The sequence below is a fragment of the Sus scrofa genome, chromosome 12 (assembly GCF_000003025.6).
Source record: "Sus scrofa isolate TJ Tabasco breed Duroc chromosome 12, Sscrofa11.1, whole genome shotgun sequence".
Taxonomy (NCBI): Eukaryota; Metazoa; Chordata; class Mammalia; order Artiodactyla; family Suidae; genus Sus; species Sus scrofa.
This window is the reverse complement of record NC_010454.4, coordinates 5,426,492-5,453,322: the sequence shown is the minus strand read 5'-3', so window position 1 is coordinate 5,453,322 and position 26,831 is coordinate 5,426,492. Positions and strand designations below refer to the sequence as shown.

General features: G+C 51.9%; 3 protein-coding genes across 12 annotated transcripts in view; 2 read left to right on the top strand and 1 right to left on the bottom strand.

Moving 5' to 3' along the window:
• The window catches only part of ACOX1 (acyl-CoA oxidase 1, palmitoyl), a 28,638-nt gene extending 26,228 nt beyond the window's left edge, over positions 1–2,410 (bottom strand). The window contains exons 1-2 of one of the 6 annotated variants that reach the window (XM_021066015.1): positions 1,921–2,410; positions 1,475–1,634 (exon numbers count right to left, since the gene is read on the bottom strand). In XM_021066015.1, coding sequence (XP_020921674.1) covers positions 1,475–1,634; positions 1,921–2,029 — 269 coding nt within the window. In that variant the 5' untranslated portion in view covers positions 2,030–2,410. 6 annotated transcript variants of the gene reach the window in all.
• Positions 2,183–22,383, top strand: TEN1 (TEN1, CST complex subunit). Of its 3 annotated transcripts, XM_013979176.2 has the most exons (5): positions 2,208–2,448; positions 6,495–6,603; positions 8,676–8,772; positions 13,793–13,950; positions 21,978–22,383. In XM_013979176.2, the coding sequence occupies exons 3-5, from the start codon at positions 8,684–8,686 to the stop codon at positions 22,097–22,099; spliced, it is 369 nt and encodes a 122-aa protein (XP_013834630.1). In that variant the 5' UTR covers positions 2,208–2,448; positions 6,495–6,603; positions 8,676–8,683; the 3' UTR covers positions 22,100–22,383. The 3 variants fall into 3 exon arrangements, with proteins under 3 accessions (XP_003131235.1, XP_013834630.1, XP_005653925.1); XM_003131187.4 differs by lacking the exon at positions 6,495–6,603 and having other exon boundaries at positions 2,183–2,448; positions 21,978–22,381; XM_005653868.3 differs by lacking the exons at positions 2,208–2,448; positions 6,495–6,603 and adding an exon at positions 7,850–8,462 and having other exon boundaries at positions 21,978–22,381.
• On the top strand, positions 22,349–26,572 carry CDK3 (cyclin dependent kinase 3). 3 transcript variants are annotated; one of them, XM_003131201.3, is made up of 8 exons: positions 22,349–22,483; positions 23,081–23,235; positions 23,542–23,619; positions 23,699–23,819; positions 23,918–24,088; positions 24,174–24,275; positions 24,565–24,768; positions 25,897–26,572. In XM_003131201.3, exons 2-8 carry the CDS (start codon positions 23,120–23,122, stop codon positions 26,020–26,022), a joined length of 918 nt encoding a protein of 305 aa, XP_003131249.1. In that variant the 5' UTR covers positions 22,349–22,483; positions 23,081–23,119; the 3' UTR covers positions 26,023–26,572. The 3 variants fall into 3 exon arrangements, with proteins under 3 accessions (XP_003131249.1, XP_013834614.1, XP_013834619.1); XM_013979160.2 differs by lacking the exon at positions 22,349–22,483 and having other exon boundaries at positions 22,510–23,235; XM_013979165.2 differs by lacking the exons at positions 22,349–22,483; positions 23,542–23,619 and having other exon boundaries at positions 22,510–23,235.

Genomic DNA, 26,831 nt, shown 5'->3' with positions numbered 1-26,831 from the left:
CCTAAGGGTCAAAGTAAATCATTTCCTCTTGAAAATAATAACCCGATGGAGTTAAAAATAATTAGATACCAAATGTATTAAAGGCAGCAGTAAAAAGGAATAATGACTATTGCTACAAAAAGGCAGAACCTGTACCATGTTCCACTTTTCTTGGCTCTTAAATAAGTACCATTCACATTATTTACTCTTTGCCTTTTTTTTAGGGCCACACCTGAGGCGTATGGAGGTTCCCAGGCTAGGGGTTGAGCTATAGCTGCTGGTCTACACCACAGCCACAGCAACGCCAGATCGGAGCCTTGTCCATGACCCACACCACAGCTCATGGCAATGCCGGATCATTAACCCACTGATCAAGGCCAGGGATCAAACCCAGGTCCTCACAGATCCTAGTCAGGTTCATTACCGCTGGGCCACAACGGGAACTCCTCATTTGCTCTTTATTGATGAAAATAGTGGAGTTCTAAAATGTAGAAACCTAAAACCTAATATGTAGGAACCTAAAACAGGAACAAACAAAAACTGTTAAGAGATGTTATAGGCCAAAGGAATCTTGTACTAGGTTCCTATAATTATACTGTTTAAAGACAAACAAAAAAAAGTTTGTGTTTTCTTTCTAATGAAAAAAACACAACCAAAAGCAGATGGTCTGAAAAAAGGTCAGTTTTCAAGAGTAGGACCAAGGCATGTTTTATGAGGTGTCTATTCACTCACATAAGAGCCATTTAAACACCGTTACCAGATTAAAAAATGCTGAATCCTTATATCCATTCTGAGGTTTGACTCAAGTTCTTTTTCATCCATCCCTATTTTCCATTATTAAACTCAAGAGCTACACTATCATGTGAAAATACAATCTGTTATTGCTCTAAAATATTTAAATGTTTGGTCTTTGCAGCTGAGAAAAAAAATTCCTTCCCAATTTAGCTTCTAGATTCAGCAGGCCTCCTTCTTACAAACAGCAAAGTCATTCTGCATTTAAATCACTCAAAATTGACACACGTGGACAGAATTTGTATGATTCTTGAAATCCTATTACAGCATCTCCATTATAAGCTTTGTACAAATGTCATCCACTGAAAAGGCTTAAATGTAAGCGGAAACCTTATTTCTCATACTTACAACTTTAAAGTGGTGTGAAAATATGCCAATTTGAGTCTTCAAACGCCAAACAAGAGAAAAAGGACACCACAGATTGTGGCTTTAGTTTGGGCTTGGGCACTTGATGTAAACTAAGACACACGTACCTTTTTTTGGGGGGGGGGGTCTTTTTTGTCTTTTTAGCGCCACACCAGCTGCATATGGAAGTTCCCAGGCTAGAGGTCAAATTCGAGCAGCAGCTGCAGACCTGCAACAGCTCACTGCAACTCCTGATCCTTAACCCACTCAGGGAGGCCAGGGGTCCAACCTGCATCCTCAGGGATACTAGTCGGGTTAGTTACCTCGGATCCTCCACGGGAAAGCTCCGCATACCTACTTTTTAAACCACAGGATTTCATCTGGGTCTGCGAGGCCAAACTCCCTTATCTTCTTCACCGTGGTGGCGCTCTTCTTAACAGCCACCTCGTAACGCTGGCTTCGACTGAGGAAGTTCAGGTCCTCATGCTGCAGGTCTGGGTCACTCAGAATCATGTTTTCTGGAAAAGAATGATAGGGTATCAAGAGAAACACAGATTCAAGGCTCTGTTACAGCTCCCCGGATCACAGCAGGTTTCGGACTTACGGGTACAGATCCCCTCTCAGGATGGGCGATTCCCCCGCCACAAGCATCTCTAAAAGTGTGGGGAGGGGGTTTCCCGGTTCCCCTAAAGCTGAGCCGGAGGTTGCGGCCTACGCCTCACAGCCGCTCTGACTCCTCCCGGTGGGAGTCTCAAGCTTTGCTCCGGGAAGGGCGGGGAGGGAGGCCCGGCCCGCCGTCCTCACCGATCTCTCGGCGGCGCCGGGTATTCTCTGGACTGCCGTCCAGGACGTGTGTGAGCAGCTCCGGGTTGAAGCTGGCGGCGGCTCGCTCCTTCTGTAGGTCCTGGTTCATGGTGACAGCCAGCAGAGGCAGCGGAGGTCGGGGAGGCGGCGGAGACAGCAGCAGCGAGGGCAGCACCAGCGGGTTATCTGCACCTCCAGCGCGGCGCCAGCCCTAAGGGCCGCCCAGGACGGCGCGAGTCCCCGCCCCCGCTCGCCTCCGCCCGCCCGGGCCCGCCCTTTCTCCCGCGCCGCGTGACTGCCGCGGCCGAGGCGGAGGAGGCGCCAGTGAGAGCCTCGGGGCGGGTGAGTCCCTGCCTCTCGGCGAGAGGAGCCTCAGAGCGGCCCCCGGGCAAGGGGGTGCCCGGAAGAAGGTCGAGAAACTGCAGAGGGGGGACAAGCCGGGAGCTCTCGGTAACCTAACCCCTCACCCGTCACGTGATCACGCTGGGCGGAAAGAGGCAACGTGAAGCCCCCCCGACGCCCTGACAGGTTAGCGACGGGCGGGGAAGGGGCGGGGCACCGCGTCGGAGGAGGACTGCGCCTGCGCCTTGGGACCTGCCCGCCCCGCCGCTTCGGGGTCCGTCCGCTAAAGGCCTCCCCGGAAACGCCGGTGGCCGGAACCTCTAGGGCTGCGGGCGATGCGCCTGTGGGCCTTGCGCAGTTGCTGGGGGAGGTCGTAGGATTCCGCGAAACTATCCAAGGTTGGAGGAAAAAAGGAAAAGACGGGGTCCAAAGTTGCACCGGGGAGAGGCTCCAGCTGTCTTTTGTTAAGATAATGGTATCTTTGCTGCCGGAGGCAAGGGCTGCGAGGAGCTGGGTGTGGAATTGCAGGTGCTTCCCCCCACCCACCGTTTCTGGGTGGGTGTGGACTTGGAGTGAGACTTAGAACTGTGTGTTCACAGGTCTTGGAATCCAGACTTTTCTGTTTCACAATTATCGTCGTCATCAAAGAACTAGTGTAGGAGGATTTGTAATGAAAAGCTCAAGTTGCCTATCCTCAGAAACAGCCACTGTCAACCAGTCGTGGTTTTTTATTTTGATCCCTAAAGAATTGCTCAGTAAAATACTTAACATGCTATTGAATGATTTGCTTATTTTAGTTACTTTTTGACTTCATGCCAGGGTGATCAGGTAATGGCACACTACACATCTGTATCTTTCATCTACCTTTGTAACAACATAACTAATGCCCTTTAAAAAATAAATAAAAATAAATTAAAAACTGTACACTTGCAAGCTGTTCCTTATTGCATCAGTTTTTAGTAACAGTCCTGGCAATAAGTACGGTGAGTGAGGCATTCACCTCAGACAAAAGGGAGCACCAAAAAACGAATCAAGATTAGTAGTTAGGAGTTCCCGTCGTGGCGCAGTGGTGAACGAATCCGACTAGGAACCATGAGGTTGCGGGTTCGATCCCTGCCCTTGCTCAGCGGGTTAACGATCCGGCGTTGCCGTGAGCTGTGGTGTAGATTGCAGATGAGGCTCAGATCCCGCGTTGCTGTGGCTCTGGTGTAGGCCAGTGGCTACAGCTCCGATTGGACCCCTAGCCTGGGAACCTCCATACGCCGCGGGAGCGGCCCAAGAAATAGCAAAAAGACAAAAAAAAAAAAAAAAAGACTAGTAGTTATTTTAATAAGACATTTAAAAAAGTCAAAATGCAGGAAAATCTATGATGAATAAAACACAAAAAGTTGGAGTTCCCATCGTGGCTCAGCAGTTAGTGAACCAGACTAGTGTCTATGAGGACTCGGGATCGATCCCTGGCCTTGCTCAGCAGGTTAAGGATCCGGTGTTGTCTGTTGCAGTGAACTGTGGTGTAGGTCCCAGACTTGGCTCAGATCCCTAGTTGCTGTGGCTGTGGCATAGGCCAACAGCTACAGCTCCGATTGGACCCCTAGCCTGGGAACCTCCCTATGCCGCAGGTGCGGCCCTAAAAAACCAAAATTTTAAAGAGACAGAAACATTATTACCGATTGTTCTTTTTGGCTCAGGTTCCAATGTACCTGGGCAAGTCATGGATAACTGATGTTGTTGTTAATACCCCCGGCATTAAACTATTTGTTTGGCTACCGTGTCTTCCTCTTGTCAGAAGCTGGCTCTGGGAGTTCTCGTCGTGGCTCAGTGGTTAACGAATCCGACTAGGAACCATGAGGTTTCGGGTTTGATCCCTGGCCTCACTCAGCAGGTTAAGGATCCAGCATTGCCATGAGCTGTGGTGTAGGTGACAGACACAGCTCGGATCCCGTGTTGCTGTGGCTCTGGCATAGGCCGGCAGTTACAGCTCTGATTGGACCCCTGGCCTGGGAACCTCTATATGCAGTGGGTGTGGCCCTAGAAAAGACAAACAAACAAAAAAGCTGGCTCTGTTACTATGTTCTTCTTGGACTCCTTAATCTATAGAAATTGATAAGGAGTTCTCCTTGTACCTCAGCGGTAGCGAACCCAACTAGTATTCTTGAGCAGGTGGGTTCCATAGCTGGCCCTTCTCAGTGGGTTAAACCATTTGGCGTTACTGTGAGCTGTGGTGTAGGTTGCAGACACGGCTTGGATCTGGTGTTGCTGTGGCTGTGGTGTAGGCCAGCAGCTGCAGCTCTGATTTGACTCCTAGCCTGGGAACCTCCATGTGCTGCGGGTGTGGCCCTAAAAAGACAGGAAAAAAAAAAGAGAGAGAGAGAGAGAAAGAAAGAAATTGATAGGAGGCCAGGCAAGAAATTCAGGCAAGGCTTTACTGGGGTCCTTGCTGCAACAACACTTTCCTGCAGAAGATGAGCAACCGTTTCCCTTGCTCCTTGGGTTGGTGAGCTGGGGTGAGGGTAGTGGTGGCCCACGGGTTGGGCGAGAAGGGTGGCTTAGGTGGTCTGCCCACCCCTTTGGTGGTGCTGTGTGCAGAGAGCATGTTCAGCACCTGCTTTTGCTCCCAGCTTTTCAGAAGTGGCAGTTGGGGTTTTGTTTTGTTTTGTATCTCGTTGAGGTGGTGGTGATGGAGAGAAGTGGGCAGATCGATACATATTTTGAGGTAGAGCTGACAAATTGATGACAGGACAGGACGCATCAAAAATGACCCCTGGGGAGTCCCCACTGGGGCTCAGCAGGTTGCAGGTAGTATCCAGGAGGGTGCCAGTTCGATCCCTAGCCTCGATCACTGGGTTAAGGATCCTGCGTTGCTGTGACTGTGGTGTAGGCTGGCAGCTGTAGCTCTGATTAGACCCCTAGCCTGGAACCTCCATATGCCACCGGTGCAGCCCTAAAAAGAGCAAACACACACACACACACACACACACACACCACACACACACACACACACACACACACACACAGGTTTTTCTTGTTCATACCATGGATTTTCCTTCCAGAAATGGATATTTTTGCCTTGGGGAATGAAAAGGACAAGTCTCGAGGTTCAGGTTTTACCATTACTCAGACTGCTAAGGACAGTATTTGAAATCCAGTTGAGCCACAAGAGAAACCTGTCCTGATTAATCTTCTCGGAAACTTTTTTTTTTTCCCTTAGGGCCACACCTTCGGCATATGGAGATTCCCAGGCCAGGGGTTGAATCAGAGCTGCAGCCGCTGGCCTGCACCACAGCCACAGCAACGCCAGATCCTTAACCCACTGAGTGGGGACAGGGATCAAACCTGCATCCTCATGGATGCTAGTCAGATTCATTTCCACTGACCCACAACGGGAACTCTGTCAGAAATTTTCTTGAATGTGCAATAACATGTGTAATGATTTATTGAGTCATCTGTGCTGATTTAACAGAGATGTCTTAAGCAAACACATGGAAACTTTTGTTTGAAGAGAAAATTGAGGTTAAAGTTTACAAAGAATATTTTGACAATATTGATTCTTCCAATCCAAGAGCATGGTGTGTCTTTCTGTTTGTGTTGTCTTTGGTTTCTTTCGTCAGTTCTCAGTTTTCAGAGAACAGGTCTTTTGTTTCTTTAGGTAGGTTTGTTCCTCTTTGCCCCTGCCAAAGAGTCAATGCTACTGCATGGTGATTTAATTTTTTTTTTTTTTGTCTTTTTGTCTTTTTGCCATTTCTAGGGCTACTCCCATGGCATATGGAGATTCCCAGGCTGGGGGTCTAATCAGAGCTGTAGCCACCGGCCTACACCAGAGCCACAGCAATGCCAGATCCGAGCCGCGTCTGCAACCTACACCACAGCTCATGGCAACGCCGGATCCTTAACCCACTGAGCAAGGGCAGGGATGAAACCCGCAACCTCATGGTTCCTAGTCGGATTCGTTAACCACTGAGCCAAGACGGGAACTCCTAAAATTTATTATTATTATTATTAAAGTATAGTTGATTTACAATGTTTCGTCAAGTTCTGTAGTACAAGTTTGTTTTTTTGTTGTTGAACTGCATGAGTTGTTTGTATATTTTGGAGATTAGGGCCTTGTCTGTTGCATCGTTGGCAAAGATTTCCTCCCTTTTTGGTTTTTTTAATGGTTTCCTTTGCTGTGCAAAAGCTTTTGAAGTTGATTAGGGCCCCCTGGTTTATTTGTATCTTTATTGTCATTATTCTAGGAGGTGGATCAAACAAGATGTTGCTGTGGTTCATGTCAAAGAGCCTTCTGCTTTCCAGTTTTCCAGTTTTTCCAGCACCATTTATTGAAGAGGCTGTCTTTCTTCCACTGTATGTTCTGTTCTCCTTTGTCATAGATGAGTTGCCTGTAGGTACTTGGGTTTAGAGCTGGGCTTTCTATCCTGTTTCATTGGTCTATATTTCTGTTTTTGTGCCAGTACCATATTGTTTTGACGACTGTGGCTTTGTCGTGTTGCCTAAAGTCAGGAAGCTTGATTCCTCCATTTTCTTTTTGCATTTTCAATATTGCTTTGGCTATTTGTGTGTTTCCATACAAATTTTAAAATATTCTGTTCTAGTTCTGTGAAGAATGTCTTTGGTGATTTGATAGGGGTTGCACTGAATCTGCAGATTGCCTTGGGTAGTATAGTCATTTTGACAATATTGATTCTTCCAATCCAAGAGCATGGTGTGTCTTTCTGTTTGTGTTGTCTTTGGTTTCTTTTGTCAGTGTCTTACAGTTTTCAGAGAACAGGTCTTTTGTTTCTTTAGGTAGGTTTGTTCCTAGGTATTTGTTTTGATGTGCTTGTAAATGGGATGGTTTCTCTGATTTCTCTTTCTGATCTTCCATTATTAGTATAAAGAAATGCAGTTGATTTCTGGGTATTAATTTTATAGCCTGCAACTTTGCCAAATTCAATGATGAATTTGGCAAAGACACCAGTTTTCTGGTTCTGTCTTTAGGGTTTTCTTAGTATCATATCATTTGCAAACAGTGATAGTTTTACCTCTTTTCCAATTTGGATTCCTTTTACTTCTTTTTCTTCTCTGGTTGCTGTGGCTAGATTCATGGTGATTTGTAAAATAAAAATAAATGTAATGACCTAGTTCCTTTTAGCTTAGCTTGTATAACTTGAGAGTAGAAAATTACTTTTAAAAAGATTCTAGGAGTTCCTATCATGGCTTAGTGGTTAACGAATCCGACTAGGAACCATAAGGTTGCGGGTTCGATCCCTAGCCTTGCTCAGTGGGTTAAGGATCCGGCGTTGCTGTGAGCTGTGGTGTAGGTCACAGACATGGCTCGGATCCCGCGTTGATGTGGTTTTGGCATAGGCTGGCAGCTACAGCTCCAATTAGACCCCTAGCCGGGAACCTCCATATGCCGCGAGTGTGGCCCCAGAAAAGACCAAAAAAAAAAGAAAGAAAGATTCTACAGTTTCAGCATTTTGCTAGATTGGATGGGATTATCCTCATTTTCCAAATCAGGAACCACCGTATTTTTTCTTCTCTTGGCTGTTTTGGGGGTTTTGTTTTTTGCTTCTCTCTCATGCCAGAGATGAATAGGGGGCTGTCTTTCGTGACCAGACAGCTCTGCTCCTGGGTCACAGCAATTAGAGACATCTGTACTTACAGGAAGAGGACTGGGACTTGGCCAGCTGCTTTTGCACTGTGCTGGCCAAACTTGTCCAGGCACAAAATACTGACATGACTGTGGAACATTGGCCAACAACACAGCCCAGGGAGCCTCCTCTTTAGGGGATATTGCAAACAATTGTGCAAGATGTGAATTTATATTAAACCTCTGGACTAAAGCTCTGTCGTCAGATTTCCGCAAGGATCTTACCCAGGATTATATATATATGAGAAAAAAGCCAAGAGCAGTCTGTATACCTGTGTACTCATATTGGTTTGTCCGCATAATGAAACGACAGCAATGTATGACGATGGTCTCCTCCAGAGCGGGAGTCGGCAAGCATCAGCACAGGCCAGGCCAGACATCACTGTTTTTGTAAATAAAGGCTGAAGGGAATAAAGGCCTCTCCCTCGTGATGTGCTGTCTGAGAGTTTTCATCCTATGATGGCAGAACTGAGACGCTGCGGCAAACATCACACGTCACCGTCTGCCATTCCGACCCCTGCTTCAGGGGCTCAGGGAGGGAATGGGCCACATAGAAGGGGGAGCAGGAAAGGTACATTTCCACGTAGATCTTTTGTGTGTTGCTTTGTTTTTTAAAGTGTGTGAGCGCTTAACCTATCCAAAAAATCTTTAAAAATTTTAACATACCTCCTCCCGGAACTAGCTTTTGGGACGTTGCTGGTCTCAGGTGTCTGTTAATCTCCACCTTGGGTGGGCTTGGTTTGTCAGAAATCTTCAGAAATCCATCTCAGCTATTTCGTTTCAGGAGCACGGATGCTGCCCCAACCTGGGATCTATTACTTTCCCTGGGAAGTTAGTGCCGGCCACGTTCCTGATGGGAACACACTGAGAACTTTTGGCAGGTAAGATCGTTTTTTTCACACGCTGGGAGGATGTTTTAAAAAAAAAAAAATGAAAACTTTCTTTTTTAAAACTAAAAATTTTAGGAGTTCCCATTGTGGCGCAATGGAAACAAATCCGACTAGGAACCATGAGGTTGAGGGTTCGATCTCTGGCCTTGCTCAGTGGGTTAAGGATCCGGCGTTGCCGTGAGCTGTGGTGTAGGTAGCAGACGTGGCTCGGATCTGGCATTGCTGTGACTGTGATGTAGGCCTGGCAGCTGTAGCTCCGACTAGACCCCTAGCCTGGGAACCTCCATATGCTGCAGGTGCGGCCCTAAAAAAAAGTGAAAACTAAAAATGTAAAAAATTATTATTATTTTCATTTTAGAGTTGCACTGTGGCATATGGAAGCTCTCAGGCTAGATGTCAAATCAGAGCTCCAGCTGGGGCTTATGCCACAGCCCTGGCGCATCTGTGACCTGCACACCAGCTTGTGGCAATTCCGGATCCTTAACCCACTGAGCCAAAAGGGGAACTCCTAAAAAATTATTTTTAATGTACATATTTGTAATTATTTTCAAAAATGATTTAATGGTCTTTTTATATTTTAGATTTATGTTTTACTTTATTTATTTATTTTTTTAAATTTTTATTTATTTATTTTTATTTATTTATTTTTTGTCTTTTGTTTTGTTGTTGTTGTTGTTGTTGTTGTTGCTATTTCTTGGACCGCTCCCGCGGCATATGGAGGTTCCCAGGCTAGGGGTTGAATCGGAGCTGCAGCCACCGGCCTACGCCAGAGCCACAGCAACGCGGGATCCGAGCCGCGTCTGCAACCTACACCACAGCTCACGGCAACGCCGGATCGTTAACCCACTGAGCAAGGGCAGGGACCGAACCCGCAACCTCATGGTTCCTAGTCGGATTCGTTAACCACTGCGCCACGACGGGAACTCCTATGTTTTACTTTAAAGTATACATTTTCAAAATTATTTTAAAATCATCTTATAATTTCATTTATAATTTCATCTAATTATGTAAAGAATGCTAAAAAAATTAATACATATTCACTGTAAAAAAACTAGGCAATCCGTAAGTGAGCAAAAATCACTTGGAATCCCACTGTCTGGACAACCACCTACTGCTAGCCTTTTGGTGATTACATGCTTTTTCGTGTGTTTCTGTATGTTTATGTGTAGATGTGGGTGGGTGGGTGTACACACAACATATGTATATCCGTATATACTGTGATAGTCACATACTGCTGTGTAACAAATCACTCCAAAATTTAGTAGCTTAAAATGACAACAAATGCTTATTTTTTCCTACTAACTGTGGGTTAGGAGTTTGGGAGTGGCTTAGCTGGGGAGGGGTTGAATTGGAGCTGCAGCTGCCTGGCTACCCCACAGCTCACGGCACCTCGAGATCCTTAACCCACTGAGCGAGTCCAGGGATGCACTTGCAACCAAGCGGATCCTCATCAGATTCGTTTCTGCCGCGCCGCAGTGGGGACGCCACTCGGACTCACTTTTTAGATTACAGTCAAGACATCAGCCAGGGCTGCCAGCACCTGCCGGCTGGTCTGGGCCTGAAGGGTCTGCGTCTAGGTGACTCGCAGGTGTGGGAGCGGCGTGTGGCCTGTCGTCACAAAGGCTCCGTGCCTCACCGTGTAGATTTTCCCGTCCGGTTACTTGAGGGTCTAGACACCGTGGCCCCATGGCCTTCCCCAGAGTGACTGATGCAACAGAGACAGCAAAGAGAAAGCCATGCGGTCAACGACCTGAACGCGGAAGTCAGTCCAGGTTCGCGCCAGTCAGGGTCGAGGGGGTCCACACGGGGGTGCGGACACCAGGAGAAGAGGATCACGGGAGCGCCTGGAAGGCACGACTGTACATCCGTGGGGCGCTAGTTTATCCTCGATGGGATCCTCTCATCTCACGCTGTGGTACCATTGACACATTTACCCGGGTGCGCGAGACCTCGTTCCATGCCAGATGCGTAGATCTATATCATCACTTTACATCTTTATTTTTAATTGCTTTTCTTTTTTGGCTGGAAGTTCCCAGGCCAGGGACTGAATCTGAGCCACAGCTACGACCTACGTCATAGCTGCGGCAACGCTGGATCCTTAACCTGCTGTGCCATAGCAGGAACTCCGGTATTATCACTTGGAGTAGATTCATTTTATTTCCTTGCCTAGATGTACCATAATCAAATCACATCAAAATACCGTGATTGAATCACATTCGATTTACGTAACCAAAACACACTGCTTGTCAACAGAGAGAGAGACATCGGCGTCATGGAGTGGGGCAAGAATGATCATTTCAACAAGTGGTTCTAGAACCACTACTAGTACCCTTTTCATTCTTTATTTCTTCATTCTTTGGCCACATTGCGCAGCAGCTTGATGTGGGATCTCAGGTCCCAGACCGGGAACTGAACCTGGGCCACAGCAGTGAAAGCACTGAGTCCTATCCACCAGCCTAGGCTACCAGGGAGCTCCCTACTCCTACTGTTTTTGTGGGGGTAAAAAACCCCCTTGAGGGAGTTCCCATCATGGTGCAGTGGTTAACGAATCCGACTAGGAACGATGAGGTTGCAGGTTCGGTCCCTGCCCTTGCTCAATGGGTTAACGATCCAGCGTTGCCGTGAGCTGTGGTGTAGGTTGCAGACGCGGCTCTGGTCCCGAGTTGCTGTGGTTCTGGCGTAGGCTGGCAGCTACAGCTCCAATTCGACCCCTAGCCTGGGAACCTCCATATGCTGCAGGAGCAGCCCAAGAAAGAGCAAAAAAAAACCACAAAAAAACCCCTTGATCCCTACCCCATAGCATACCCCCCAAAAAAATTCAAACTGGACCATAGATGCATAAGCTAAAACTACAAAATGTTCAAAAGAAAACAGGAGAAAATCTGCACAGCATTGAGCTAGACAAAGACGTAGTCACAGAAAGCAAAAACCATAATAGAAAAATCATGAATAAACTGCATTTCAATACAATTAGAAGCTTCTCATCAAAAGATACCATTAAGGGAGTGCCTGCTGTGGCATGTGGGGTACGAACCTGACTGCAGGGGCTCAGGTCATAATCAAGGAGTTCCTGCTGTGGCTCACCAGTAACAAACCCAACTAGTATCCATGTGGGTGCAGGTTCCATCCCTGGCCTCGCCGAGTGGGTTAAGGATCCGGCATCGCCGTGAGCTGTGGTGTAGGTTGCAGACACGGCTCGGATCCCACGTTGCTGTAGCTGTGGCTGTGGTGTAGGCCAGCAGCTGTAGCTCCAATTGGACCCCTAGCCTGGGAAGTTCCATATGCCAAGTGTGTAGCCCTAAAAAGACATTAAGAAAAAAAAAGAATCCAATAATAAGAAGACAAGTTATTGTTAAAACGCGTAAAGCATTCGAACAGATGCTAAAGAAGATACACAGATGGTAAGCACATGAAGATGTGTCCAGCATCACGCATCATTAGGGAAATGCCAATTAAAACCACAGTGGGAGTTCTCCAGCAGCACAGCAGTTTAAGAATCTGGTGTGGTCACTGCAGCAGCTTGGGTTGCTGCTGTGGCACAGATTTGATCCCTGGCCTGGGAAGGTCCACATGCCTCGGGTGTGGACCAAAAAACCCCAAAACAAAACCCCACCATGATACAGAATTTCATATCCAGTAGAGTGGCTAAGATTCAAGAGACCAATCCTATCAAATGCTGACAAGGAAGTGGAAGACTCGTAAGCCTTGTACATGGCTCGGGGGAAGGGTGGCATAGCTTCTTTGAAAATCGGTTTGGCCGTTTCCTTTAAACAGACTGACCAGATGACCCAGAAATCCTACTTGGGTCTTTCCCCAAGAGAAGTGAAAACATATATCAGCTCAAAGGCTTCTATGCAAACCTTATACCAGTTTATTCGTAATACCCAACTGGTAGCAAACCAGGGGAATGGATAATGAAAATTCATTTATCCACTTGGCAGAGTGCTGCTGAGCAAGGAAAAGAAACAAACTACTGATTTACCTGGCTGCATAAACGAGTCTCAAAAGCATGATGCTGCGTGAAGGAAGCTACACAGAGAAGCATACAAGCTTGAGTAGGCAGACTCATCACTGGAGACCAAGAGCAGATCAGAAGTTGCCTGGGGTGGGAGATGGGGAGAGTGGGTTCAGAGGAGCACAGGGGAACTTTTGGGGGTGGTGGTGAGACAGCACCTACTTTGGTTTGGTTTGGTTTTTGCTTTTGAGGGCCGCACCTGCGGCATATGGAGGGTCCCAGGCTAGGGGTGGAATTGAAGCTGTAGTTGCTGGCCACAACCACAGCCACCGCCACGCCAGATCTGAGCCACATCTTCGACCCACACCAGAGCTCATGGCAATGCTGGATTCTTAACCCACTGAGTGAGGCCAGGGATTGAACCTGCGTCCTCATGGATCCTAGTCGGGTTCGTTACCAGAGCCATGACAGGAATCCTGACAGTATCTACTTTTGTAGCCACTCACTGAGCAAGTGCCTTTGAATGCCTGTAATTTGTTTCTCAGTCACATACATTAAAACCATGTTTTCTGTTGCTGCCGTTTTAATGTCTCTGGTCCAAGTGAGAGTGAACATTTTCCTCTGGATGTTTTTGGCCTTAGAACCTTTTTTTTGCTTTTTAGGGCCACTTTTGTGGCATATGGAGGTTTCCGGGCAAGGGGTCTAATAGGAGCTAAGCAACCAGCCTACGCCACAGCCACAGCCATGCCAGATCCTTAACCCATTGAGCAAGGCCAGGGATCGAACCTGCAACCTCATGGTTCCTAGTCGGATTTGTTTCTGCTGCGCCACGACGGGAACGCCCTCAGAACCTTTTGAGCTTTGTGGTGGTTCTGTCCATGGATAGAAATGATTGTGCTGGAGCTCCCTGGTGGCTCTGTGGCTTAAGGACTCAGCACTGTCACTGCTGTGGCTTGGGTTCTGTCCCTTGCCTGGGAACCTCTGCATACCATGGGCCTGCGCCCCCCCCCCCACAAAAAAATGAAAAGAAATGATCATGCTTACCTTGACCTCCAGGTTGTGCAGCTACGACCTGACCCAGTCCCGAGTGACCCTGATGGCTCAGCACCGGTCTGACCAGCACCGGATCCTCGTCTGTACCGAGTTGGTGGAACCGTTCCAAGCCCAGGTCGGCTCCCTCTACACTGTGCTGGGGGAGCTGGAGCGCCAGGAGGGTAAGCGGTGGCCTCGCGCCCCTTTTTACTCTGGGGCCTGACTGGGGTAGTGTTTTGGGTGCCTGGGCCTGGCTTCTGGCCCAACAGGAGTGCCTCCTCGGGGTTCTGATTCCTTCCAAATCCTCCCAGTGAGTCCAGGGCTCCTAGGAACCAGAAGTGATTGTGCTCGTGGTGGACCTGCCATAGGGAAGTGGGAGAAAACCAACTATTAATCTCCTTTCTTTTCTTTCTTTCTTTTTTTTTTTTTGGTCTTTTTGCCTTTTCTAGGGCCACCCCCATGGCATATGGAGTTCCCAGGCTAGGGGTCTAATCAGAGCTACAGCTGCTGGCCTATGCCAGAGCCACAGCAACACCAGATCTGAGCTGCATCTGCAAGCTAAACCACAGCTCACAGCAACGCCAGATCCCTAACCCTCTGAGCAAGGCCAGGGATAGAACCCGAAATATCATGGTTCCTAGTTGGATTCGTTTCCGCTGTGCTACGACGGGAACTCCTGAAGGTTGCTCTTTAAAACCTCGGTAGTCAGGAGTTCCCGTCGTGGCTCACCAGTAACGAACCAGAACAGTATCCATGAGGACACGGGCTCAATCCCTGGCCTCATTCAGTGGGTTAAGGATCCGGCGTTGCCGTGAACTGTGGTGTAGGTCACAGACACGCCACAGATCCTGAGTTGCTGTGGCTGTGGTGTAGGCTGGCAGCTGTGCTCTGATTAAACCCCTAGCCTGGGTACTTCCATGTGGTGCACCTGCGGCCCTTAAAAAACAAACAAACAAGCAAAAAAACTAATTGCAGCAGCTTGATCGCTGCAGAGTGTGGGTTTGCTCCCCAGCCCCATACAGTGGGTTGAAGGATGTGTTATTGCCAAAGCTGCAGCTTTGATTCAGTCCCTGGCTCAGAACTTTCATATGTTGTGGGTGCAGCCATAAAAAAAAAAGAAAAGAAAAGAAAGAAAAAAGTTGTAAATTTATACTGATGGGCATGAAAAGATGTTCACAGTATCATACTAAGAAAAAGCAGTCCTGTGATTTCATTTTTATTAGATTTGTTTATACACGTAAAAATTTGAAATATTATTTACCAAAATGTTGTAACTAATTATTTCTGAGTCATGAGATTGTAGGATTCCTTATACTTTTATTAGCTTTTTTTTTTTTTTTTTTTGGTTTTTAGGGCCACACCTGAGGCATATAGAAGTTCCCAGGCTAGGGGTCGAATTGGAGCTGCAGCTGCCGGCCTACCCCACAGCCACAGCCGCAGGGATCTGAGCTCCCTGCACGAGGCCAGGGAGCAAACCTACATCCTCGTGGATGCTCGTCAGATCTGTTTCCACTGTGCCATAGCGGGAATTCCCGCAAATATTAATCCTAAAAGTGGAATTTTGCTCCGTTAGAGACAAACATTTATGTTTCTTGATTTTTGTTACCAGCTTATTTTCTAACAGCTGCAGGAGTTGTTTTTAACTGGGATGAAATACACTTGAACAAGAAGTAATTAAATCGGGCTGACTTTAATTACATTTCATTTAATAGAAGTTAATCTTTATTCGGGCTAACGCCTTTGAGCTCAGAGTCCCTGCTCTCATAATTGATTTGAGAGGAGTTGCAGAGGGAGGGCTGGAAGTGCGCCCAAAGGCCCTTAAATAAATTATTTACTCTGCACCGCAGCCCAAACCACCTGCAGCTCCCCTCTGCCCTCCTGGCCCGGACAGTGTCCTGGCAGCTCCTGGACGCTGACTGCCCAGGATCTGGAACTCAAAGACCTGATGGCAAATACAGAGAGGGCTTGAAAGGTATAAATTCAACCCACACGATTTTTTAAAATTTAATGCCTTCAAATCAAGCGTGCCCAGAAGGAGAACGGCAGTACCCAGGAGCCCGCCTGTACCCGGCCCCGGGACTTGGCAGCGATCCACATCCCTCTCTTCTGTGACGTCACTGCCCCCATCCTCCGCCCTGTTTTGCGGGTGTGTTTCAGGGCACGTCTGACCTCATCTCCCGAGCCTGTAAATTCCTCAGCGTGTGTCTCTAACGTCATCACAGTCACACGCAACAGACCTGATGCCTGTTCCTTGTGTATCCTAACACGTGCCCCGTCATGTCCATTCCCCTCCTCCACCCCAAACGGCTTTTTACAGTTTGGGTTCATTTAAAAGCAGGAGGCAGGAGTTCCCATCGTCGTGGTGCATTGGAAACAGATCCGACTAGGAACCATGAGGCGGCAGGTTCGATCCCTGGCCTCGCTCAGTGGGTGAAGGATCCAGCGTTGCCGTGAGCTGTGGGGCAGGTTGCAGATGTGGCTTAGAGCTGGTGTGGCTGTGACTGTGGTGTAGGCCGGTGGCTGTAACTCCTATTCAACCTCGGGAACTTCCATGTGCCTCGGGAGCGGCCCTAAAAAAATCAATCAATAAATACATGGGAGTTCCCATCGTGGCGCAGTGGTTAACGAATCTGACTAGGAACCATGAGGTTGCGGGTTCGGTCCCTGCCCTTGCTTCAGTGGGTTAAGGATCCGGCGTTGCCGTGAGCTGTGGTGTAGGTTGCAGACTCGGATCCCACGTTGCTGTGGCTCTGGCATAGGCCTGTGGCTACAGCTCCGACTGGACCCCTAGCCTGGGAACCTCCATATGCCGCAGGAGCGGCCCAAGAAATGGCAAAAAGACAAAATAAATAAATAAATAAATACATACATGAATAAAAGCAGGAGGCCGAGTCTATACGTTGACTTTGGGTCATACACAGTCTCTACAATGGTTCTGTCTTCTTTCTTTTTCTCCTTTTGGCTGCACCCACAGCATTTGGAAGTCCCCGGGCCAGGGATTGAACCTGCGCCACAGCAGTGACAACGCTGGCTCCTCCACCCGCTTAGCCACCGTGGAACTCCCATTTTTTTTCTTTTAAATGCCATTTATTGGAAAACTGTGACCTGGAATTAGCTGATTGCTTCCTCCGGATGCATTAAACCTGCTCCTTCTGCCCTCGAGTCTCTCCTGCTTTTTTCTGAGTGGATTGTATTTCAGGGAAACCAAAAGCTCGGACGAGGGAAAGTTCTTTAGAGAAGAATCTCAGTAAATACACGCAGGAGAAATCATTAAATTCTAAAGTCACCACTTTAAAAGCCCTAAGGACATCATACATCCAGCAACAGCCATCAATCACCAGCTGATAAAATCATTTGGTGAAGCTGGCTGGCATCGGGCCTGTCCGATCAATCCAACATTTCAAAAAGCAGAGCGATAATCAGGTGACTCTGGTGTGATGCACCCGAAGAGCACAGAGGGTTCCACCCTGAAGTATTCTTGCCAAAAACAAAAAACAAAAAACAAAACAAAACCTTGGTGATCAAGCCTCAGCCCCAGCCGCGTTCTTCCCAGGCTCTGGCGAGTTCACCACTTCTCATTGTTTTCATCACAGCCTGTAACTTTTTTCTCTGTTCAATTTTTCCGCTCTGTTCCTAATTTCTGAGGACCACATGCCCATCATTCGTGACTGACACAAGGCAAGAGCGCTGCTGGCGAGGAGGGGAGGGCGGGGGTGGTGCGAACTTTAACTCCAGCTGGAGGTGGCATGTCAGGCCCCTGGCTAGGTCTTAAGTCCTGTGGTGACGCAGAGGTCAGCCAGACCCAGATCTTGCCCTATGGCAAGGTTGGCAGTTCTGACAGTGGACAAAAGCCACTTCAAATCGTCTCTCTGGCATTTCTGCCCACAAAGCAAAGAAACGCCAGCCCTACGCCCTACGCTTCCAGTCCGGGGATTAACGGGTGGGGCACAGCCTCTCCCCAGCTCTGCTGCCGGGGCCACGTGAAGTCCCAGGCTGAAGGTTCCTTGCCTGCAGTGGGAGGCTGCCCCAGAGCTCCGCTCTCCATAAATCCCACCTGTTCTGCTTTTCGTCCCCCTGACCACTGGGTCCTGTTGTGTCTTCTCGAACCTTTGCTCCTCTGTCTTAAAGCCCCTTCTTATGCTCTAGCCTCCTCTGGGCCTTGCAATGAAACCTGCCCCCCGCCGCCCCCCACCAGGAGCCTCAAGCACATCAGAGAACCTGAGGTGGGGCCATAATCCTACTGGTTCCGCGGGTTTGTCACCGCACACAATGCCCACCTCTGCCCCACTGCTCCCAGTTCTGCCAACGCCCACCTCTGCCCCACTGCCGCCTCCCACAGGCCCAGAACGGCCCCGCCTCTGCCGCTTGAAACTAGGCGGCTCCATCTTCAGTGTCTTTCTGCTCTCTGCTGTGTCACCCAGCGGGACCCAAAGACTTTGACCTGCTGGGTTTTCCCCCCTTCTCCCCGCTCCAGCTGGACCTCGCTGTCGTGTCAACCACTTTCCTGGCAGAAGTTCCAAGCCCTCGCCATCCAACACTCCTCGCGGGCTAAACCTGCACCCTTTCCGGTCCCACCCAGCTGTGGACGGAGAAAGGCCCCAAAGCTCCGGGGCTTCCTAGCACAACAGCTGCAAGCTCTCTTCTCTCCTCAGGGCCCTCCAGGCTTGCCTAGAACTCCTGCCCCGGGTCTGGCCAGTCCCCTCTCCCCCGTCTGCAACAGAGCTATTTCAGACGTGCACCTGTCACACACCTGTCACGCAGGGTGTTCACACTCATCCCCTCCTGCCTACATCCCGGGTAAAACTGAGGCCAGAGCAGCAGTCTCTCCTGGAAAATGCATCCTCACCCCCCAGTCCTCCTTTGCTGCAGGCTGGGAGGGAAGAGGGTCCCTCCTGCCCTAGGCACAGCCCCTGTGCTGCAACACGTGTGGCCAGTCACCCTCCCGCAGGGACTTTGCTGTCTCCGCTGAATCCTTAACCTTTATATGCAGGAAGGGAAGTTACCCCTGGTTCTTGCCTCCCAGCATATAAAGCGCTCAAGCCTCTTCTAAGGTAAAACAGGAGCAGCAAAAATAATGTCAACCCCGGCTCTGGATCCCTGCCCAGGGATGAGCCTCCTCTCACAAACTCCCCGAAAGACGGTCCGGGCCCCATATCACCCCTTCCTTACCTCTGGCTCACACCTCGACCCACTGCATTCCGGCTGCTTTTGCATCAGCTCCTCCTCTGCTGCAGTTTCTCGATCTAGCCTTGCAGGTACAAAGGCTCGTTCGTACAGTCCTTTCTCTCTCCCCTGAAGTGCTCTTCAAATGCTGTTCTCTTAGTCCTTTTACACAGACTTTTTCCTCTCTCTTTTTTTTTCCGTCTTCTTAGCACTGTACCTGCGGCATACAGAGGTTCCCAGGCTAGGGATCCAATCTGAGCTACAGCTGCCGGCCTACACCACAGCCACAGCAACGTGGGATGCGAGCCATGTCTGCGACCTACAACCACAGCTCACAGCAACACTGGATCCTTAACTCACTGAGCGAGGCCAGGGATCGAACCCACGTCCTCATGGATACTAGTCAGGTGCCCACCACAGGAACTCCTACGGAGACCTTTCAAAGACGGACTAAGGGATTCGCCTGGTTTGCCCCTGTGATAATCCTATTTCTAAAGCTCACTTCCATTGTAAATAACTTTTCTGCGTTCATGGGGGGGAAATTCACACGTCTTATCTCCAGCTCAGAGGAAAGAGCTGATAGGCAACACTGTAAGGAGAGTTCTGCACAATTAAGTCCAAGAACTAAGAAAATCTTCATACAGGAAGTTTGGAAACATGTGACCTGTGCTCCTACTTTGAGATTTTTGGGGGGCCGGGGGGCACACCTGTGGCACACGGAGGTTCCTGGGCCAGGATTTGAATCTGAGCCACAGCCATGGCAACGCTGAGTCATTAAGCCACTGCACCTGGCCGGGGACCAAACAGGGCGCCTCAGCAACCTGGGTCCGATCTTTAACCCGCTGGGCCAGAGCAGGAACGCCCCTATGTTGAGGTTTTTAAATGGTTAACTAGAGCACTTTGATATTCGTCCTTGCTCTCCGTGTTGTCCTAAACCCAGGCGGATGCTCTGTGCAAACTATTTACGGCCACGTGTGTCACAAGCAAAGGTCTCGGCTGGCGTTCTCTGGTGGCTCAGCAGGTTAAGGGTCTGACATTGTCACGCTTGTGTCTCTGGTTACTGCTGTGAGGCAGGTCTCATCCCTGGCCCAGGAACTTCTGTATGCCATGGGGCACAGCCCAAAAGAAGAGAAAAAGGAAGAGGTCTAGGCATTTCAGCGCCAAGTGAAGTTTAGGCAGATACCCTGTTTGTTGATGGTCCGTATAGATAATCTAGGTATTATTTTTTGTCTTTTGTGGGGTTTTTTTGCTCTCCCTCTCTCTCTCTCTTTTTTTTTTTAGGGCTGAATCCATGGCATATGGAAGTTCCCAGGCTATGGGTTGAATCGGAGCCGTTGCTGCTGGCCTACACCACAGCCACAGTCACACCAGATCTGAGCCGCATCTGCAACCTACACCACAGCCCACGGCAACGCCGGATCGTTAACCCACTGAGCGAGGCCAGGGATCGAACCCGCAACCTCATGGTTCCTAGTTGGATTCGTTTCCGCTGCGCCACGACAGAAGGGAGGCTTGGATCAGAGTGAGCTTCTATCTCACAAGGGCATCAAAAGAAAATAGAACATTGAGTCTACTCGTTGACGTGCCCAGAGAACCAAACCCAGAATAACAACCTATTAGGGCAAAACCACAGAAGTCTTTCCCGTTTGGTGTCACCTGATCTTTGATAAGCTTTCCGTCAGGTCACCACAGCACGTTAGAAGCGCCCCCAGCCCCCTGTTCAGGGCAGAATGACTTTCCCCTGTAAGGTGAGGCTCTCCCCTTGGATGGATTGCATGTGGGGTACTCTTTGCCCTAATTTCTTTCTTTCTTTCTTCCTTTCTTTCTTCCTTCCTTCCTTCCTTTCTTTCGTTTTTTCTTTCTTTCTTTTCTTTCTTTCTTTCTTTTCTTTCTTTCTTTGCCACCCTGTGGTAGATGGAGTTCTTGGGCCAGAGATCGGATCTGAGCTGCAGTTGCGGCAATGCCCAATCTTTAACCCACTGTGCTGGGCCAGGGATTGAACCTGCGTCCCAGGGTTCCCAAGAGGCTGCCAATTCCATTGCACCACAGTGGGAACAACTGCTCCAACTTCTTTTCTTTTTTCTTTCTTTCTTTTTTTTTTTTTTTTTCTGTCTTTTTAGGGCTTTACTGGCAGCATGTGGGAAGTTCCCAGGCTAGGGGTTCAGTCGTAGCTGCACCCACCGGCTACGCCAGAGCCACGGCAACGCGGGATCCGAGCGGCGTCTGCAACCTACACCACAGCTCACGGCAACGCCGGATCTTAACCCACTGAGCGAGGCCAGGGATTGAAACTTCGTCCTCATGGTTCCTAGTCAGATTCATTTCCGCTGCACCATGACGGGAACTCCCTACCCCAATTTCTAATGCCAGTGTGCCCTGGGATTCCAAGGGGACCTTCCCTTGGTGCAGATGGAGAACTAGGCTGGTCGTTGAGACCTCTCCTCAGCTCCGGGCATTTGGGACCTCCAGAGAAGCTGGCAGGAGTGAAGATGACAACAGAGGGAAGCAGAGGGTCCACTTTTCTGAGCCTCCTCCCTGGAGAAGTGGAATTTCCAAGCTCCTAAGTTCCAGGCATGTGCCTGCAGAGCATGGTGGGCCCGCAGTTCTGAGGCCGAGGCAGGCCAATTTACCAACATCCCTTGGAGTTCCCGTCGTGGCTCAGTGGTTACGAATCCGACTAGGAACCATGAGGTTGCGGGTGCAATCCCTGGCCTTGCTCAGGGGGTTAAAGATCCAGCGTTGCCGTGAGCTGTGGTGTAGGTCGCAGACTCGGCTCAGGTCCCGAGTTGCTGGGGCTCTGGTGTAGGCCGGTGGCTACAGCTCCGATTAGACCCTTAGCCTGGGAACCTCCATGTGCTGTGGGAGTGGCCCTAGACAAGGCAAAAAGACAAAAACAAAACCAAACCAACATCCCTTAATCCATCTTTCATACCTGCGCGGTCAGACTCAGGACGGGGAAACCAGTCGAGGAGAAACGGCTGGAATGCCTCTGCAGAGTGTGTGCCGACACGGCGGGTACCTGTCTCCTGTTGTCTGTGTTTTTCAGGTGGAGGCTCCGTGGTGAAGGCCCGGGTGCTGACTTGCGTGGAAGGAATGAATCTACCTCTGTTAGAACAAGCCATCCGGGAGCAGAGGCAGTACCTGCAAGAGAGGGACGGAGGCCAGTAGGGAAAAAAAAAAGCGGGGGGCAGCTCCTGGCAAGACTGCGATCCAGCTGTGCTGCGGAGAAGATGCAGAAGCTTCCCTGGAGAGATGACCTTTTCTGGGGCCGGAGAGAAGAGAGGCGGGGTTGCTAATCGGAACTGTCCCAGAGCCTGGGGTGTGAGACTCTGAAGCCTGACCACCCCTCCCCACCGCAGAAGGCCGGGCTCTGGGGTGCCGGGGGCTGGGCTTCCTGTGCTGTCCTGGAGGCTTCCAGAAGGTCCTTGTGAATAAAGCCTGGTGGTGGCCCAGCCGTGTGTGCACATGGTGCAGCGCCAGCAGGGGCCAGGAGGGGGAGCCTCGGAGCCGGCTGCCTGCCCGCAGTGAGGCTGCAGGAGCGCAGGGTTTCTGGTGAATTCTGGGCTGGGCGCCTGAGGGGAGGGCCCTGGGGGGTGCCAGGGCCCAGGTGGGGGTCCCAGGACGCCGGGGGGCCGCTCTTGCCAAGGTTCTACCCTCCCAGGAGGCTGAGTGTCCTCCAAACAGGCCGGGCCCAGCCGCTCACCCTGGCCGTGCGGCCTAGGGCCGGACTGTGGCTTCAGAAGCTCTTCCTGACCCCTGACCTCTGCCCCAAGCTGACCCCGGCCCACCTGGGCGGCCCCTCTGGGCAACCTTCTGCCTCCGCAGGCTCAGGCCTGGCCGGGCAGGGCCCGGGGCCGGGGCTGGGGCCGAGAGGTTTGGGCCCGCTCGCGCTCCGTAGCCGGCTCGGGGCGGCTGCCTCCTGGGGCCTGGGGGTTCCTGTCCTGCCGGGGCTGGACCAGGGGCGGCCTCGCTCCAAGCCAGGACCCCAGGGATGGGCTGGGGTCGGGGTGGGCGCCGGGCTGAGGCCAGGGCGGCCTGGCAGGCAGAGCAGGGTGAGCCCTGGGGGCCACAGGCCGCAGCATGGGGGGCCCTGGGCCGGGGGGCCGTGGAGGCTGGAGAGGCAGTGGGGTGCTGGGCGTGGGGGCGAAGGCCCCAGGCGCCGTCTGTTTCCAGGGCGGCTCTGCGGCCATGGACGTGTTCCAGAAGGTGGAGAAGATTGGCGAGGGCACCTATGGGGTGGTGTACAAGGCCAAGAACAAGGAGACGGGGCAGCTTGTGGCCCTCAAGAAGATCAGGCTGGATCTGTGAGTGCTGGGACGGCCGCCGAGACCCCCTCGTCCGGGGGTGACCCTCAGCCCCAGGAGCTCCCCCTGCCTGTCCCTCACTTCAGGGTTTTATGTTCAACTCCCGGTTACAAGGGGGGCGGCTACGGAGGTACAGCCCTTCCACGTTGGACCCCTGGGGGTGACGAGCAAGTGGCCAGGAGCACAGCGCCCTGTGGCCGGGGTTGCGCTATCCTTAGGGAATTGGGAACACAGGTGACACCCCCTCCGGGACAGAGGCACCCTTCTCTGCTCTGGCCCCCACTGCGGTGCCCTCCTCTCCTCCAGGGAGACCGAAGGGGTCCCGAGCACCGCCATCAGAGAGATCTCCCTGCTCAAAGAGCTTAAGCACCCCAACATCGTCAGGTGCGGCGGGGAAGGAGTGGGAAGGGGGCCTGTCCCCGCCCGGCTGGCAGCCACGCGCTGACGGGCGTCCCCCGGCCAGGCTGCTAGACGTGGTGCACAGCGAGAAGAAGCTTTACCTGGTGTTTGAGTTCCTCAGCCAGGACCTGAAGAAGTACATGGACGCCACCCCAGCCTCCGAGCTCCCCCTGCACTTGGTCAAGGTACCCCGGGCGGGAGGTCGGGGGGGAAGACCAGCCAGGCCCCGCTCAGCCAGCCCTGCGTCCGCTCAGCCGGCTCTTTCTCACGCCCGCTGTTCCAGAGCTACCTCTTCCAGCTGCTGCAGGGGGTGAACTTCTGCCACTCGCATCGGGTCATCCACCGAGACCTGAAGCCCCAGAATCTGCTCATCAGTGAGTTGGGGGCCATCAAGCTGGCTGACTTCGGGCTGGCCCGAGCCTTCGGGGTGCCCCTACGCACCTACACCCATGAGGTACCGTGGGACAGGGTCTGGAGAAGGCGGATGTCACCAGGGCCCTCGGCCACCCTGACTGGTGGCGGTTTTCTTGGCCCCGCAGGTGGTGACACTCTGGTATCGGGCCCCCGAGATCCTCCTGGGCTGCAAGTTCTACTCGACGGCTGTGGATGTCTGGAGCATTGGCTGCATCTTTGCAGAGATGGTAGAGAGAGGGACAAACATGGCCACAGAGAGGCCACAGGCAGGGTCCTCCCGGGGCGGGGGGCGGGGGGGGGGTGCTCTGAGTCTCCTATTAGAGGAGACTTAACGGGTGTTTGGGACTGGCGGAAGGTCTGAGGCAGCAGGCCTTTTTCCTGAGAAGGCCAGAACTCGGGGCCCAGCCCTGGGAAAGAGAGTCTTGAAGGCACCCCCCCAGGTCAGGCCTCTTTCCTGGTCCTGGACCCTGTACGACAAGCAAAGAGACCCCACGCCTTCTCCCTCCCTCATCCCAGGTGACCCGCAGAGCCCTGTTTCCTGGCGACTCTGAGATTGACCAGCTCTTTCGTATCTTTCGGACCCTGGGGACACCCAGTGAAGCCATGTGGCCGGGAGTCACCCAGCTGCCTGACTATAAGGGCAGCTTCCCCAAGTGGACCAGGAAGGGGCTGGAGGAGATCGTGCCCAGCCTGGAGCCAGAGGGCAGGGACCTGCTCACGGTAGGTCCAGGGAGACGGCAGAGGGCAAGTAAGACCTCCGAGCGCCAGCTGCTGCTAACGTGTCCCCTCGTCACCCAGCCGCTTACGTAACCTGGGCTCCTTCTGAGTCCACGCTGGTCTCTTTTTTGACCCCTGCACACGGCTGGCTCGTCCCCATGCAGGCAGCCTGTTCCACGTGCAGGCCTCTCCCAGGATAAGCGCCCTGTTCATCTTCCCCTTTAGAACTGCCCCCTTCTAGTTAGCCTTGCTTTTATGCTGCGCCACGTGCCCTTTGTCACCTTGTGTTTTGGTAATTTTTTTTCTTGGGGACACTCTTAAGCTGGAAGCGTTCCCAGGCAGGGCCCACACCTCCCCCGTCCTGGGCATCCCCACAGGACCTTCCACGGCGGTTACTCTTCACATGAGGCTGCTCCCCGCTGCCTAGGCTCTGGCCACAGGCCTCACCCACTCCTCCTGTGGCACCATCCTGACCCCTTGGGCTGGCCCAGGCCAGGCTGCCCAGGGGGCCTCGGGCAGAACCGTCCCTTCTTTTCCCCAAAGACTCAGCATGTGTCCTTGGGTCAGAGGAAGGCGGGGCAGCCAGGTCAAGTTCAGGCTGTGTGCCCAGCTTTCCAGAGGGCTGTGTTTGGCTCCCCGTCCAGGGCCAGCAGGACCGCCTGCACTTCCAGCCAAGGCTCTCAGCTCCCAGCCTGGCGGCTCCAAGGCACGAGGCCCTTCCACAGCCTGGCCGGGATTAGGGATTTTGAGTTTCTATCCTGCCCTCAAGTGTGCTCCCCAGGCAGGTCTGGCCCCTCTTCCAGACGCCTAGAGAGAAGTCTGTCTCAACTAGACTTAGGTGAGAGCCTGGGAACCTCTGTCAGGAAGGGGAGAGACGGACTCGGCCTTGGGGACCTGTAGGAGAAGCAGGTGACTTGGCAGGGCTGGACCAGGACAGAGTCTTTGTCCCCAGATTCCGGGAGTGTCCAGCACTGGCTCTCGAGCTGGGAGGTAGTGGCTTCGGTCAGTTCCGGGCTTGAAGGCAGCTGCTCTGGGGCTTGGGGCCCTCCAGCTGGACCCTGGGCGGGCCATTCCTCTCCCGTCTGGTCACCCCCGGACCCCATCTCTTGCCTCCTCCTCCTTCCTGTGCAGCAACTCCTGCAGTACGACCCCAGCCGGCGGATCTCGGCCAAGGCCGCCCTTGCCCACCCGTACTTCTCGTCCACCGAGAGCTCCCCGGCCCCCCGCCAGTGTGCGCTGGAGCGTTTCTGCCGCTGAGAGTGTGTGAGGCCCGCCGCCTCCGAGGCTCTCTCCGGCTGCTGCCCCCCGGCCTCCCCACCCACTTGCCAAGAAAGAGGCCACATCTGGGGAGAGAGCAGAGTGGCATCAGCTGCCAGAGGGCTGAGTTTGGGTTAGTCCTGCCAGCAGGTTGGCGTGTTCCTGTGTTGTTTGTTGGGTTCGTTGGTGCCGTTTCGAGATAGGGGCACAGAAGCCCCAAGCACGAGGGAGGGGGTGCGTTAGAGGCGGGGTCCCCTGGCACCAGAACAGCAGGTGCCGAGGAGAGCAGGAAGCCTGCCCGGACCCCGAGGGCAGGGGGTCCCCCTGGCTGGTCTTTTTGGATTTAAAGTGTTTTAGGGAAGAGTTGAGTTCCAGTTAAGCGTCCCCAAGTTAAACAGGAAGCGGAGCGAGGAAGACAGGCAGCTCCCAACCCCAGAGGTCGGGCGTGTGGCTGTTCGAAAGGGTGTTTTCACCTAGGATGTGCTTGGGTTTGTCTGTCTCTGGCTTTAAGAGCAGAAAATAAAAGCGACGCATTCCTTTAAAAACGAAAGAGAGAGAGGTGCATTCCTGAGCGTTGCAATGTTTTTCTGCTGGGGTGGCGGGGGAGGCGGGGAGTGGGGAGTGGTGGGGAGGGGAGGGTTGGGAACCAGGGACTTGCTGACATGGGGGAGGTTGACAGAGGGCTGGAGACCGTCCTGGCCTGAACCGAGTGGCCCTGAGCCGGATTCTCCATGACCTCCCCACGCCGGATCCCTCCCAGAGTCAAAGGAGCCACCCCGTTCCCAGCAGGGCCACCTGGGAGGGACCCA

Bases quoted from the DNA above. Each gene is read 5' to 3' on its own strand.
- CDK3 (XM_013979160.2), top strand. From the start codon at position 23,012: ATGGGGGGCCCTGGGCCGGGGGGCCGTGGAGGCTGGAGAGGCAGTGGG. The intron at 24,089-24,173 runs GTACCGTGGGAC...TTGGCCCCGCAG, and splicing joins TACGCACCTACACCCATGAG to GTGGTGACACTCTGGTATCG. The intron at 24,276-24,564 runs GTAGAGAGAGGG...CCCTCATCCCAG, and splicing joins GCTGCATCTTTGCAGAGATG to GTGACCCGCAGAGCCCTGTT.
- TEN1 (XM_005653868.3), top strand. From the start codon at position 8,348: ATGATGGCAGAACTGAGACGCTGCGGCAAACATCACACGTCACCGTCT. The intron at 8,773-13,792 runs GTAAGATCGTTT...CTTGACCTCCAG, and splicing joins ACACTGAGAACTTTTGGCAG to GTTGTGCAGCTACGACCTGA. The intron at 13,951-21,977 runs GTAAGCGGTGGC...TGTGTTTTTCAG, and splicing joins GGAGCTGGAGCGCCAGGAGG to GTGGAGGCTCCGTGGTGAAG.